Genomic DNA, 15126 nt, shown 5'->3' on the forward strand with positions numbered 1-15126 from the left:
CCCTCCCATCCTTCAGGCCCTCTCTTGTTCTAGGCATTTCTTTCCAGTTGCTCTGTTAATACAGAGGATTCAAGGCCTACTGTTTTCTTCAGTCCCACAAACTGTAATTGCATTTGTTGTATTTAACAGAATTCTATTCTGTAACTGCTGACTGCAGTGATTATACTGGGTATTGCAATGGTTATTTTAGCTTAGTTCCATTCTTTTACATAATTTTGTAATTGTTTATACTTGTTACTGTAATGGTAACAACTCCACCTCCCATTGTTTGAATTCATAAAAGCCCTACACTCTTTAGACACAGATTTGACCTTTTTTCTGCCTGTCTCCTTTCTTAACAGCCATGAAATAAAGCCCTTTCTTCCTCTGAGACACTGGTGTCACTATATTGATTTCAGTGTGCATCACGCAGCGAATCCATGGTTTTTGGCAATAGTTACAATGAAACAAACACTTCAGATATTCATGGATTTATATATATATATATATATATATATTTAAAAATAATAATAAAACAAACCATTTTCCCTGTATGTGTATCTATTAAATCCTAAGTACAGATGCCCAGAGATATGTGGCAGTTATAGTTAAATATTATATTAATAGGAAAGTTGAAATGGTATTCATGTAAGCCTCTTCAAATTGACAATGGAGATCAAGCTCCTTAAAATGAGTCACCTCTCCCCTCCAAGGTTGCCAAAGCTATGGGAGAAATAACCAGAAGTTTTGTCTTCATTTGTAGTAATGGCCTAGAGTAAGTTGCCTGCACAAAAATCCAAGATTACATGTCCTGTCCAGGCTGATACTACATGCAGGCAATTTTCAGGTTGTGAAAAACTGTCACACTTGCTTGTAAGTTCACTGGTTCAGGTAAGCAGACGGTCTTTTTACTGCAAGAGAAGAGCAACAAGGGCAGATGTTTGATTGGTCAGCAGAGAAGAGTAGGAGGTAGGAAACAATGCTTTGAGCTGTGTACTCATGTGTCTCCATGACGTTTGGTGAAAGAAGTCTACAATAGCCTATATTAGGAGCCAACTTGTGGCCTCTGAGGCCTCCAGGGTGATGAGACTGATAATATAAATGTCCACTAAAGGTAGGATGAAAGGGGGTGTGGATTCCTGAGCCACATGCATGAATGTGACCAGTGACACATTTGAACTGGAGGCTAAAGAGGATGAAATATGCAATGAGAAATTTTTGTTCAAATAAAATCTTACATGGAGACCAAATATACAAAACAGATAAATGGGGTTTCTTATTTTGGGGTGGATGTGGGGCATTAAAGCCCATCCCCATTGGCTCCCTTTCTAACATCTGCAAGCCAGGATGGCCCTGCACGAGATTCAGGAAGCAGGTTTGAAAACGATGGGTCTTTGTCATCTCTGCTTCTAAGAAACAAATCACCTCAAGATTGAACCTCAACAAGCAGCACCTCTAAGGTCAGGATTGGTCCTTGATGTGTGTGTCTAGGGCAGGGGTGGGCCCTGAGGAAGGTTCGGGGACTGGACTCACGTGTCATGGACAGGCAAAGGGGCAGTGCAGAACCTCCCAACAATGGTAGTCCAGTCTTTTCTCCAAACCCGGGTGGAAGCCTGAAGTTTGAATTTCACCAGGTTTATCTGGCACTGTGGGTTGGGGTGGGCTATGATTCCTTTCCCCTGGAGCTGCTGTTTAGGTCTGCAAAGGAAAGGGAAGGTGAATTACTGTAGCACTTTCTGCCTTTGATTTCCCTTTGGCTCCTATCGAACTCTGCTGGCACACTGGTTAGCTGTGAGGGACAAGAGTGGAGCGCCTCACCAGCCCCTCCTGCAACACACCCAGTTTTGAACATGAGTCAGAAAATAATCGTTGATTCTTTGAGAGTAAGTAGTAGTTCTCTGATTTTCAATATCTGGAAAAATTTCCCTCACTCATGGGTTCCTAACTGGAGGATTGCTTACAGTCTAAGGAATTCTGAGGGAGGACTACTCTCTTTGAGTTGGGGTATGAATGTGTAGCTGGAAAAACACACACACACACACACACACACAGACAGACATACACACATCCTAAAGCCAGACAGAGCTGGGGTGGAATCCATTTGTGTCTTACCAGTTTTGGAGCTTTGGGCAAGTTACCTAATCAAGCATTGTCGCTTTGGAGTCACTCAGCCTTAGGTAAAAATCTTGGCTTTGCCCCTCAGATTCCCCATCAGTCTTCAAGAGTCGGATACCATTTTGAACTCATGCACTGAGACAGAGTTAGAAAGACAGAGGGAGGAGCATGGAGAGGGCAACCTAGAGAAATGGGAGCTTCTAAAATGGCCGTAGAACCCTAAACAAAGGCAAGAAATGGTGTGACGGAAGTGCGAGAACCGAAAGGCTTCTCAGGAAGTGGCCACATGGGGTACAGGTATAGCCTACCAGGCAAAGCCGTGAGGGTGGGCTGCACAGCACAGCGAGGGAAGGGGCATGCCTTCTGCACCCTGGTCTGTACTGCCAGCCCTTTTCATTAGTCTCTGGGCTCAGAGGTAGCAGGGACTCTGAGAAGAGCTAGCAGGGAGGGCCTTCCATTCCCCTCCCACAGCAGAACTGGATTGTTGTTGAAGGGGGCTGATGGCTCAACCAGTTCAGTTTCCCTTTCCTTTGTGGCCTCCAGAGTGATGACGTGTGTTCCTCATGTACTTTCAGTCCAACGTTTGTCATAAATAGTTTGTTTTTCCTTTTGAGGAAGATCTTGTATAACTTCGTTGAGAAACTGTTCTGGTTTTTTTTTTCAAAAGTTTTTTGAAATGTTTCAGAGTCAAAAACAAGGAGATTGTTCCCCTTAAGAATCTGGCTGAATTGAGGGGCTTATAAGACATAAGGGATGTGAAAGATCCTTTGACTTGAGGACTTGACCCAGGTGAATTTTCTGATTAGAAGGAAATCTTGGGATTGTACAAAAGCTATAGAGAATACAGAAAGACCCACACATAACATTTCCTACATTTTTTTTTTCTCATTTTCTGATCTGAAAGAGAAAAGATAAAATCCAAGAATTGAAGGTAGGAGATAAGAATGTTCTGGAGGCCTTCTTTCAAAAGAGTAATACAATTCTTTGGAGGGGGGTGGGCAAGAGGAGAACTAATCTGTGGACGCCCATCAGAACCACTCAGGGAGCTTTTAAAAGGAAAGGTGTTGTTCTAAGGCCCAGAGATTCCCATGCAATGGATCTAGAGTGGAGCTTGAGAACCCTGGGTAGTGGCCCAGTGTTTGGAAGTCAAGTAGGAGGTAGGAAACAATGCTTCTCCCAGGGAAAATTACCTTCCCCAGTAGCGCAGTTAATGTCCAACTCCTCGGCCCAAGAAATGTTTACAAACCAAATCTGATCCCGTTACTCTCCTGTTTAAAACTCTCCATAGCTCCCCAAACAGCTATCAGGATAACAACCAAAATCCCTAGCCTGGCTTGGCCCTGACTTGTCTCTCTACTCCCTTGCCTCACTCCACTCCACACCCCGTGCTCCCTTTGCACTGGACACACAGGCAGGCATCATATTCTCACTAACCCCCTGGCCCTCCTGAAACTCCTTCAAACCCTCTTCACTTCCTCAGGAACATCCCCTGACATCTTCCCTGCTCTCATAGCCTGCTGGCTCTCAGATCCCTTCCCCTACAAAAGACATTTTCCAGGCTCCCTTGCCCACAGGTGCCAGCGAGGTTTAACTCGTGGAAGGCCCTGGTGTTGGGCAGTGTTTCTGGAGGGGCTGTGTTCCCTTCCTAGTTTCAAGCTCCTTCACACTGTCTCCACTGCTAATCGAGCTCCTGTGGGTGGCAGGCTCTTAGGCTCTACCAGCACCGCCCACACCCCCGGCCCTAGCCCAAGGGTGTAGTGGCTCCTACTGTTGCAAATCTCTGGGTTGCCTCTCCCTTTGGGTTTTTCAGCTTTCTCAACACTTTTACAATAACTCTCTGTGTTACATTTCTTCTACTGGACTATCTGGCAGGGGCTCTGTTTCCTGGACTCTGACTAATACAGTGGCATTATCTGATTCGGCTGTCTCCTATTAGGTTGTGACTAATAACCAATTGCTTTTTAAAGAAGCAGGCAGTACTGCAAAGTCTCTATTGCTTGTCAGGCATGTGACCCCTACAGTTCTGGATCTTGCTCCCTCCCCCACTCACATCCCAATAGCAGATCTGGTCCTAGCAGCTCCTAGGTCCAAGCCTGACCCAACAAGGGAAGGAAATAGCCCCAGTTCTAGGCTCTGGCATCCCCCAGCATCAAGTGTCCCTGGCTACTACCTGGGCCCTCACCTTGTACTTATTTGCTAACGACCCTCTGCCTCAGATTCTGTCCTAGTAACTGACCTAGTCTACCTCCACTCTCAGGAGTAGGTACTTTCTGGGCTCTGACCAGCCCTTGCTGTGCCAATGACCGAGAACGTCTTACTTGCTGACAGACATCCCCGATGCCGCCCGAACCAGATTCCTGAGCAGTGTTCAAGTGCCCAGTTCCTATGTTCCAACCACTTATTGGGAAACCTGTTGCGTTCGTCTTGAAGACACTGTTGCTGCCTGCCTGCCTGCTACTGTCTGAATACACTATGCTTGGACCCAGTGCTGATCCTAAACTCAGGACTGTTCCCAGCACGTGTCAGTGGGTGAGTCTCTGATAGATGCTGTCCCCCAACCCCAGCTCAGATGGCTTGATGCATCCACCAGTGAACACACAGTGCCCACCCTGGAAGGAGATTTCTTCCATCTCTGCTGCAGTGCAATTAAAAGGCAACTAACTTATAGCCAACACCTACTCTCCAGTTCATCAGACTTGCCCAGGACAACCCCATCCCAAAAAGCAGACTATCTACAACTGCAAGCAAAACAGTTCCTTCCATCTGCCCCATAAGATCCAAGCCTCCTCTCAATCTGAAGCAAGTTGGGCATTACCACCCCAAAATCCTCAAGATTGAAGAATGAACAAACATAACAGGGTGTGGCAGTTTTGAGATTATTTTATGAATCCCCAAAAGAGAAAGATTATGTTTGTAAACTAATCTATTCCTCTGGGTGTGATACCCTTTGATTGCCTTAAATTCAGCTGAGGGGCTTTGATTAGATTACTTGATAAGATCAATTTAGGGTTTTTGATTGGGCTACATAAGTGAGGTGTGACTCAAGTTGGGTGCCTGCCCCCTGCTGGGTCTGATATAAATGGAAACAGAGAAAGACTGCCTAAGACAGACACAGGAAGAGAGCTCTGCCATTTTTTATCCTGCCTGTGACAGAAAGGAGAAGGCACAAACAGCTGAGGCCTTAGGGAAAGATGAGCCATTTGCCTGATAGCTAGCAGGTGAATTTGGGAAGAGAGTAGAACAGCGGAGACTGATATAGGAAGGCCTAAGAAACAAGCCCTATGCCAGCTTGCAGCTGAAATTGGGAAGAAAGTAGAGCAGCTGGGTCTGAGAGAGGAAGCCCCAAGGAGAAGGAGCGTCCAGGCAGAGATCGCCTGCCATCTTGCTTTAGCACGCAACAGCTGACTTTGGTGAGAAAGCACTTCTTATGGTGCCTTGAGCTGGACTTTTCAGAGCCTTGGAACTGTAAACTTTTACCCCAAATAAATCCCTTTTATAAAAGCCAACGCATTTTCTGGTATTTTGCATCAGCAGCACTTTAACAGACTAATACTGGGGAGATGCAACCATGGACCAAAGTAGGCTCATTAATATTGTAGTATCAGAAGAACCCATAACACTGATATAAAGAAAGTGGTTACCAGAGGTTCTGAGGGGTGGGGGAGGTAAGAATAGGTGTAACATGGGCATCTTTAGGGCACTGGAATTGTTCTGCACAATTTTGCAATGAAAGATACAGGTCATTGTACATTTTGTCAAAACCTATAAATTTGTACAGTGCAAAGTGTAAACCATAATGTAAACTATGGGCCATGGTTAGTAGCAATGCTTCAATATTTACCACTTGTAACAAATGTACCGTACTTAGGTAAGATGTTATTAATAGGGGGAAATGTGAGAGGGAGAAGGGTGGGGTACAAGGGAACCCCCTATATTTTCGATGTAACTTTTCTGTAACATAAAACATCTTTAAAAATGAAATAATTTTTTAAAAGGCAACTAACTTCTAAGGAGAGACACTTACGTACATGGTGATCTTGACCGAGGAAGTAACATTGCTGCTAAGGAAGGTGACCTCGATGCTGGTGTCCTTGTTTCTCGTTTTCTGCAGGAAGAACTCCACCAGACTGTGATGTACTAGAAAAGCAAAACAGGAGAGGACTAGGGTGAAGGTCAATAGGTGCAATAAGCAAAGAGCACCAGAGAATAGGAGTGCAATTAGGAATCTTGGCTCTATGTCTTTGGAGCTATGTGACCTGGAGCAAACTGCCTGTCATCTCAGATCCTTGGTTTCCCCAAGTATAAACTGGGGATAAGAATATTAGATACCTCACAGGTCTGAATTGAGAACTTTTTTTTTTTTTAAAGATTTATTTCTCTCCCCTCCGCCCACCGCCCCGAGTTGTCTGCTATCTGCGTCCATTCACTGTGTGTTCTTCTGTGACCGCTTCTATCCTTATCAGCAGCACCGGGAATTTGTTTCTTTTTGTTGCATCATCTTGTTGTGTCAGCTCTCCATGTGTGCGGCACCATTCCTGGGCAGGCTGCACTTTCTTTCACGCTGGGCGGCTCTCCTTACGGGGCGCACTCCTTGCGCATGGGGCTCCCCTACGCGGGGGAAAACCCTTATGTGGCATGGCACCCCTTGTGCGCATCAGCACTGCGCATGGGCCAGCTCCACACAGGTCAAGGAGGCCCGGGGTTTGAACCACAGACTTCCCATGTGGTAGGCAGACGCCCTATCCACTGGGCCAAGTCCGCTTCCCTGAATGAGAATTAAATGAGCTAATACATATCAAGTCCTTAGGACAGTGACTGAGCCTAGGAAACATTCAATAAATGTTGGTCATTATTGTGACTTATAATGACAGAATGTCCCACTCCTCCCTGTTTGGTGACATTGTCACGGCAGAGTGATCTTGCAAAGAACCAAAAATGCCTATCATATATTAAATAATTAGTTCATAAAATATGGCATCAGCCCTCCTCCTCTCAGCATGTACACAGTGTTAGGGAGTCAACTTGTGTTTGCAGCAGTAGACGCATCTCTTTACCTCCCTGTGGCATCTGGTTCTTAGGTGGCATCTGGGCCATTGGGCAGCACTGGGATGCTGGATATCATCAACACAGACTGGGTTAGCAGCCTGGCTCACGGTGATACCGCTGGGACCTGCTGCCCCTCTGGCAAGTGATGTTAAGAAGGATGACAGCTTCCCCAGCACCCTGTCCTTGCCTTATCTAAGGGTAGGCACACCTAGTGGCATTTTGTGGTACCTTTGGCCTCAGAGCATTTTTACATCCTCCTTTGGTGATTGGAACGTAGCTAGAGATAAATCCTTCCCCTCTCCCCTACCTGTACTTTTTCATTTGTTATATTTTATGGGAGAATATTGGGGAGGACAGGGAATGGATTTAGACTTCGCACCAAGATGGAGATGTCCTCTGGCCCATCTGGGATCTGTAACGGGAATAATCAACAGATACCAAGAACTCACAAGAAGAAAAGTGAGCAGAACATCAAATGCCACACACTTCTGTCTTTCTCAGATCCTTATTATAGGATGTAGATTGTCACAGTGATGGGCAAAGCCTGAACTGGAGCTGGTATTGCCATGTGAGAAAGGGTGAACTTACATACACTTTAGGAATTTAGTTCTCTGGGCTGAGGTTGACATATTATGTCATTTGTTCCACTGCCAACAGGCATCACCCATCAGGAAAGTTTCCTAAGGTGTTTCTTCCTTACTCTGTGTTATCCCGGAAACCCCAGAAGAACCATGTCTTCTAAAGTTGAGTGAATGGGAACTGGTGTTCAAATTTATGCAGGAGCATGACTTGGGAACAGAGCCCTGGATGGTTAAGTCAGGAGACCTGGAACCAAGGCCCAGATTACAAGCTGTGTCACCTTAGCTAAGTGACCGAACCTCTCTGTGTATGTGTTCTCTTATCTGCAGACATCACCTCATAGGACATGGTGAATCTTAAATAAGATAATACATGTGGAAAAGTTTTCTATACGGGAGAAGCCATATTATTTCAAAAATATGATTTGGTAGAAGATTGTCTGTCCATCCTGTAGCATGCCTGGCAGGGGCCAGGGGAGCCCACTATCCTGCTGAGCATTGCTGAGGCTGAGAAGGGGCAGTGGGATCCCAGGGCCAAGAAGGCCTGTGAGTGGATGGAGAGTTGGAGGGCTGCCGGTACCTCTCTGAACACACCCAGGCAGAGAGTCAATACCCCCAGGTAGAGGAGGAGCTTAGATCCTCAGAACCGAAGGCTCAGAGGATGTCGGCAAACAGGTGTATACTGTCTGTTTTCTTTCTGCACCCCTCTGTGTTTTTCATACAGTCAGGGCCCACGCTTCTGGGGGCAGAGGAAGCAGGTCTCTCAACAGACACGAAAAAGAAAAATTATGGCTCCATGAGCCTCCCTCAGCAGAGACCTTAAAATGCCTTAACCTCTTAGTGTACCCCAGGTTTCTAGCAGTGTCTTTTTAGCTCTGCAGAGAAACAGAAGCACCAGTCCAGGTTACTATGAACCTGTCTCAAAGCTGCCCCCATCACAAGACAAAACCCTTCCCTTCAGGCTGACCTCTGGAGCTGACGAAAGAATAAATGAGAAATGTGGCCCAGAGACAGCAGGGACTCAGAAGAGGGGAGAAAGAAATGAGTGTGGTGGCAGGTGGCAGTGTGGAAAGAGGATAGATTATGGAGTCAGAAGGTCTACTGTTGGATCCTGGCTTTTCCACCCAGTGGTGTGGCTTTGGGCCTCTGTTTCCTCATACCTACCTCTAAGAGTTTGTTAAATGAGCTGATATACGTAATAGCCCACAGTTGACATGATAAGCCAATTTGTTCTTGGAGGTAGCTGTGAGATTTCCTGGGCACAAAGGTAGAAACACCCCCATCTACTTTTCTCCCAATTTCTCTGACTGACAAAGGGAAAGAACTGCAGTATTACTGATTGGGTTTCAGTCACTGTGCTTGTGATGCCATGTATACTATTTCATGTTATTTTCATAATTTATTCTTTGAAATAAGTACTGTTATTGTCCCTGTTTTCCATTAAGGAAATAAAGGTTTAGAGAGGTTGCTGTGCTCCTCAGCACACGGCTGGTAGGCAGGGAAGCTGAGATTTGAATCCAGGTGTGTGTGACTGCAGAGTCTGAGTTTTAAAAGGCTCCACATCACACTGCACCAGAACTTCTAGTGTCCTGCCACAACTCCCCCCCACCACCAACCTGACACAAGCCAATTTGAAAATCAATTATAATTAGGGTGTCCATATAACTTATCACCCAAATAAGCAAACTTTGTCCTGTACACCTGACAAACCAGATGGGACCCTGAATAACAAGCTAAACCAGGAAGTATAGTCACCCTAGTTAAAATATAAATACGTTTGGGAGGGATGATGGTTAAATCTGAACTCTATTTATGGATTCTAAGACACACTTTTCTTTCACATTTAACATCTTTTGCAATCATCAACATCTTAGATTCAATAAAATGCCGTGCTTGGAAGCACATGGTGAGTGGTCAGAATGTGTATTTGAAGGGGAAGGAGGGTAGAGGGTGAGCCCTTGACCTAGAAGGGCTGCGAGGGTGGGAATCACGTAGGATGGTTTTGTGATTTGAAGCCATATGTACTCCAGAAAAACAGGTTCATAAATTTAACCCATTCCTGTGGGTGTGAACCCATTGTAAATAGGACCCTTTGATGAGGTTGCTTCAGTTAAGGTGTGGCCCACCTCAATCAGGATGGGTTTTAATCCTATTACTGGAGTCCTTTTTAAGCAGAGTGAAATTCAGACAGACAGAGGAAAAGCCACAAGAAGCAAAAGACTGGACATCAGTGGGATCTGGAAAAGAAGGGAGATGCCGCCTTTTGCCATGTGACAAGGATTGCCAGGAGCCAGTCGCAGAATGCCAGTCTTCAGGAAGAAAATATTACCTTGGTGATGCCTTAATTTTTGAACTTTCTCTTAGCCTCAAAACCGTGAGCAAATAAATTCCTGTTGTTGGGAAGTGGATATGGCTCAACTGATAGAGCATCCGCCTACCATATGGGAGGGTCCAGGGCCTCCTGACCCATGTGTTGAGGTGGCCTATACGCAGTGCTGCAATGTGCAAAGAGTGCTGTGTGTGTGGGGTGCCCCACACACAAGGAGTAAGCCCTGCAAGGAGAGCTGCCCCAAGTGAAAAAGCACAGCCCTCCCAGGAGTGGCACTGCACACACAGAGAGCTGTCACAGCAAGATGACACAACAAAAAAAAAGATGCAGTTTCCTGGTGCCACTGAAGGTGCAAGCAGACACAGAAGAACACACAGCAAATGGACAGAAAGCAGACAATGGCAGGGGAAAGAGGAGAGAAATAAATAAAATAAATCTAAAAAAAAATAAAGAATAGTTATCCTAAATACAAATTCAAGATTTAAAAAAAAAATTCCTGTTGTTTAACTCAATCCAGTTCATGGTATTTGCTTGAGCAGCCAAGGAAACTAAAATAGATGAGCACCAAGAAGGGAGAAAGAAGTATGCAGAGGGAAGTGGGTGTGGCTTGAGTGATTGGGCTCCCTTCTACCACATGAGGGTCCAGGGTTAGATACCCGGAGCCTCCCAGTGAAGGCAAGCTGGCCCAAGTGGAGAGCTGGCACAGCAAGATGACACAACAAAAAGAGACACAGAGGACAGTCAATAAGAGATGCAGCCGACCAGGGGCTGAGATGGCGCAAGAGATTGAGCTCCAGAAGGACCTGGATGGGTTCCAAATGCTGCCTAAAGAGAAGACAGACACAGAAGAACACACAGTGAATGTACACAGAGAGCAGACAAGGGGGGGGGGCGGGCAGTGTGGAGAAAGAAAGAAAGAAATCTTTAAAAAAAAAAGAAGTATGCAGACAAGAGGAAGCCAGGAGTAGAACTCCACTCTAGAGAGAAGCTGCACTGAAGAGCAGTTTTCCATGGGAATGAGGAGGGGAAGGATCTAGTATCAGTATATAGAGAGTAAGATGTCCCCAAATACTCAACTGTAGAGCAGGGGATTGGACTAGCTCTGGAACTTCTGGTTCTCTCTAAGATTGGAGCTACTGCCCCCACGTCCCACATCACCTTTGCCCCAGCCCGAGTCACCATTCTCCCCTCCCCTACCTGTCTTCACTTCCCACCTTGACTTTCACACTGGGCTGGACACACCCTGAGGTGGAGCCCTGAACTCTGTTGGCCACAACACTAGCAGGCTGAGCCTGCACATTTTCCCCCAACTCACCACAGTATGGAGCCTTGGAAGTGGTCACAAGGTAGACTCTTACTTCCTTTGGAAGTGGCTCTAACTTGATACCACCCTGTTCCACCAGGCCTAAATAAAGAAAAAAAGCCATTCATTCTACAGACATGTGCACTGCATGCCCATTATGTGCCACGCCCTGTGTTAAGTTGCAGAATACAAGCAACTCAGACCAGTGGGGGGGGAGCAATAAATGCACAAATAAATAAGGAGTACATTTTTCAGATAATCTGGCCCATTCTGATAATTATAAATTGAAATTATGTTTCTAACTTGCAAAACAATCTACTGAGTTGTTTCAATGGCATCTGTATAACATTCAATGGAACACAGTGAAATAGAAAGTGTTTGACCTGAAGAATAATGCTAGATGGCATTCCAGGCAGAGTATAGTTTGGGCAAAGGCACACAGTGTCAGAGACAAGAAATAAACTGGGAAGTACAAACAGTACGCTTGGGGAGTTGAGCGCAAGGGAAAGCGTAGTGAGAGATGAAGCTGGGCACAGTGTGAACAGTTTTTTGTGACGGCTGGCCCCTCCCTGCTGAGGAATGTCATGATGTATGCCCAATATGTAGGAAATAATGTTGGTTTGCTTTACTATGGGAGACTAGCCCTACTTTAATATTTTGTCTAGCTGGTGACTGTTTTCGTCACATAAGCAATGACAGTTTGCTGCAGAAAATTCTGATCTTCTAATGGGGATGGGAGGTGGGGGGTGGCAGTAGGAGAGGGATCAATTTCCACTACTCAGGAATTTTTTCTGGAGCTCTTCATCCCCAGTACATTTGCAATACTGATCTACACAGGGTGAGTTAGAGACCAGATGCCTTGGCCTCCCCAGACACCTGGACCATTCAGGAACGTGCCCAAACTGCCCAACAATTAGGCACCCCTCCAGCTGGCATCTGGCCATCATGACCTCATGCCTCTAAAGTGGGCCATGTGTGTCACTCTTACGGATTACCCATAAAAGAGCATCCTGAGGCTGGACTTCAAGCAAGAGGCTACACATGTGAGGGGTATGTATTGACCAAGAAGGGCAGCAGGGAACAGTAAGGGGTGGGATACTGAGGGCCAAATGCTGTCTTCCAGGTGAAAACAGGCTGAGCAGCTGAACAATTTTTCCTTTCCCTATTCAGATAACTTTCTTAAGCATAGGAGATCATGTCTTAAAGAGGTGACAACTAGCAGGGTTTAAACTTTCCCCAAATTGTCAAAGGATGCCAAAGCAGTGGCATTTTACCGAGCCTTGGACAAGAGAGCAGAAAAGGGTTAAAGCAATCCACGCAGTGTCCAGCAAGGAAGGCCTTGTAGCTGGCACAGGGAAAGGCCATCAGCGGGCAGGACTTCTCCAGGGCACTGACGTAGAGATGCACAGCCCTCATGTGATCACAGATCAGATAACTGTACCCTGGATGGGGGAAAAAAAACAACCAAGGTTTCAGTCCAAGGCAAATGGAAATTTCCTCCCTGCTACTTATTGAAACTATTCCAGCTGACTATAAATACACCACACAGCTCCCCAAGCCTCTTTTTTTTTTTTTTCCAACTATCAAGAGACATGGTTACTACACTCACATTTTCCTTTCAATTTTCTTGAGATACATAAACTTGGTTTTGTTGTTATTGTTGTTTACTACTTAAATGTTTTCAGCAGCCCAAATTGGATGGATTGGCTGGGGTTAAGAAGCCTGTGGTGAGCCACGACTCTAGGGTTCTGAGAGCTTTAGACTCTCTCTTTGTCTTGGTACCTCCTCTCTGGGACCAGAGCATCAAAGGTTGGGCTATGTGTTGACCTTCTTTAGAGGCTGAGATGCTTTCAATATCCCAGCTCCTTCTAGCTGCTGCAGGGAGCTGTTCAGAGATAAGCTAAACCCTTCTCAAATCATGTTATGAAGAAAACACGAAAAGCAGTCAACAAAAATGGGACAGAAATTTTCAAAAGCCATTAAAAGCAAACTATGCCATCTGACCAGAATTGCTGCAAAATTTATAAATAGTTAAAAAAAACACGTTTTTGGAAAATCAATAAATGTTGTAAATTGTTAGTGATTATTCAATAAAATTGACAAAAAATGCTTAAAATGTTAAAAAAAATGTGTAAAGCAGAAAATGACTAAAACCATAGTAGACAGAAATCAGTGTAAACAAAATTCCCATATTAAGTGTTGATATGCTGGTTATATACATAAGAAGAATATAATATAAGAAGACTAAACAACCCATGATGCTTAGTTTTTGACAAATTTAATATTTTAAATGATGCTAACAAGAATATATTCAATAAATATACTAAAAAAAGAGCATTCCAAAGGAATATATTGATAAGAAATGTATTTCCATTGAATGTGTATCAGGAAGATTATCTTGAAAACCATTTTGGAAAACTGTTAAATTTAGTATATTTGATGAAATGGTCATACAGCGGCTTGATCCTTTGGCTGGCTAGCTTTGGGCACATTGGCCTGCTTCTGGCATAGCTGGATGTGGCTAATATGGATGACATCATAAAATGGGACCCAGAGAAAAATAGAGGTTATTAGCTTTAGTGATGTTGATCATAGCAGGAATGAAGACAAGTTGGAAAGGCAGGAGAAAGACATTGAGAAAATGGCTCCAGCTTTTAATTTCAGGCACTCTACCCCAGAATTCCCGGGCTCTAAAGACATCCATTCAAGTGCTGAATTAGGCATTCAAGAGCATAGCAAAGGACACCACAAGAAAAGGCTTCCACAGCCTATATGGATTGGCTCAACCAGAAGGCTGTTGGGAAATTTGTCTCCAGAGTAGCCAAAGACCCAACTCTGGTCTTCTCACCTGCATGAATGAATGTGGGACAGCCAGGTTGGTCCTGGCCTCCATTGACGAAGTAGTCCACGTGTCCGACTGGAATCCGGATACCCAAATCTGAAAGGAGGCAGTACCCAATTAACTTCTTACTTCAGGGGCATATTTTCCAGGTACCACACAGAGTTCACCAGCAACATGGTTTGACCTCAGGAGCCCACCCATTCTCTGTGCTAACTGGGTGACCACCTCACTCCTAAATGCTGGGTAAGTTTGCAGAACTAGCTCTCTAGCAGTTTTCTAAGGGACTTTCTATGTGAGAAAGAATAAATTCATAAGATACTAATATTAAATAAATTCCAGAAAAATATCCCTTAACCTGAGTTCTTATAAATCACAAATAGTATGTTTGGTAAATTCCCTTGTTTAATGATTTCTACTTTCCTTCAAGCAACAGTTGAGAAGTTTGGAGCACATTTCCAGTCTCTCACATTACTTATTTCCGTGCTCTCCTGATCTGGCTACAAAGAGATGAGATTAAGAGGGAGTCTGTAGGCCATTTCTCATCATTGTGACCATTTCCCACACCCTCCAACACAGTGTATTTAATACTTCAGACTGATAAGACCATCTGCCAAAGACCCCAATTTTCTCCTCCATATCATCTATCACTATTATAAGTAACTGACTGTTCATTATTTGTTTGCTGTCTTCCACCTAGTGGTTAAGCAATGGTCTAAAAGTCATCCTTGATTTCTCCTTTTCTCTCAGACGTCAAATTCAACCCATCAAATATCCAGTCAAATCTACCTCCAAAATATACTGTGAATCTTTCCACTTGTCTCTAGCTCTACTACCACCACCTTTGCCCAAGTCACCATCATCTCTCACCTGGAATCCAGCAAAAACCTGCCAGCTGGGTTCCACATGCTTCCTTCAGTGCCCTTCGCACAGCAGC

General features: G+C 44.8%; 1 protein-coding gene across 5 annotated transcripts in view; it reads right to left on the minus strand.

Moving 5' to 3' along the window:
• Positions 1 to 462: 462 nt before the first annotated feature.
• Positions 463 to 15126, minus strand: part of PLA1A (phospholipase A1 member A) — a 49273-nt gene continuing 34609 nt past the window's right edge. For 3 of the 5 annotated variants that reach the window (XM_058295771.2, XM_004480778.5, XM_071214773.1), the window contains 6 exons: positions 14199 to 14288; positions 12625 to 12792; positions 11363 to 11452; positions 6123 to 6231; positions 1513 to 1677; positions 463 to 890 (listed from right to left, as the gene is read on the minus strand). In XM_058295771.2, coding sequence (XP_058151754.1) covers positions 806 to 890; positions 1513 to 1677; positions 6123 to 6231; positions 11363 to 11452; positions 12625 to 12792; positions 14199 to 14288 — 707 coding nt within the window. In that variant the 3' untranslated portion in view covers positions 463 to 805. Of the gene's footprint in view, positions 891 to 1512; positions 1678 to 6118; positions 6232 to 11362; positions 11453 to 12624; positions 12793 to 14198; positions 14289 to 15126 lie in introns of all 5 variants that reach the window. The other 2 variants (XR_011648669.1, XR_011648668.1) reach the window with 1 other exon arrangement.

This window comes from Dasypus novemcinctus, chromosome 4, assembly GCF_030445035.2.
Source record: "Dasypus novemcinctus isolate mDasNov1 chromosome 4, mDasNov1.1.hap2, whole genome shotgun sequence".
Classification (NCBI taxonomy): Eukaryota; Metazoa; Chordata; class Mammalia; order Cingulata; family Dasypodidae; genus Dasypus; species Dasypus novemcinctus.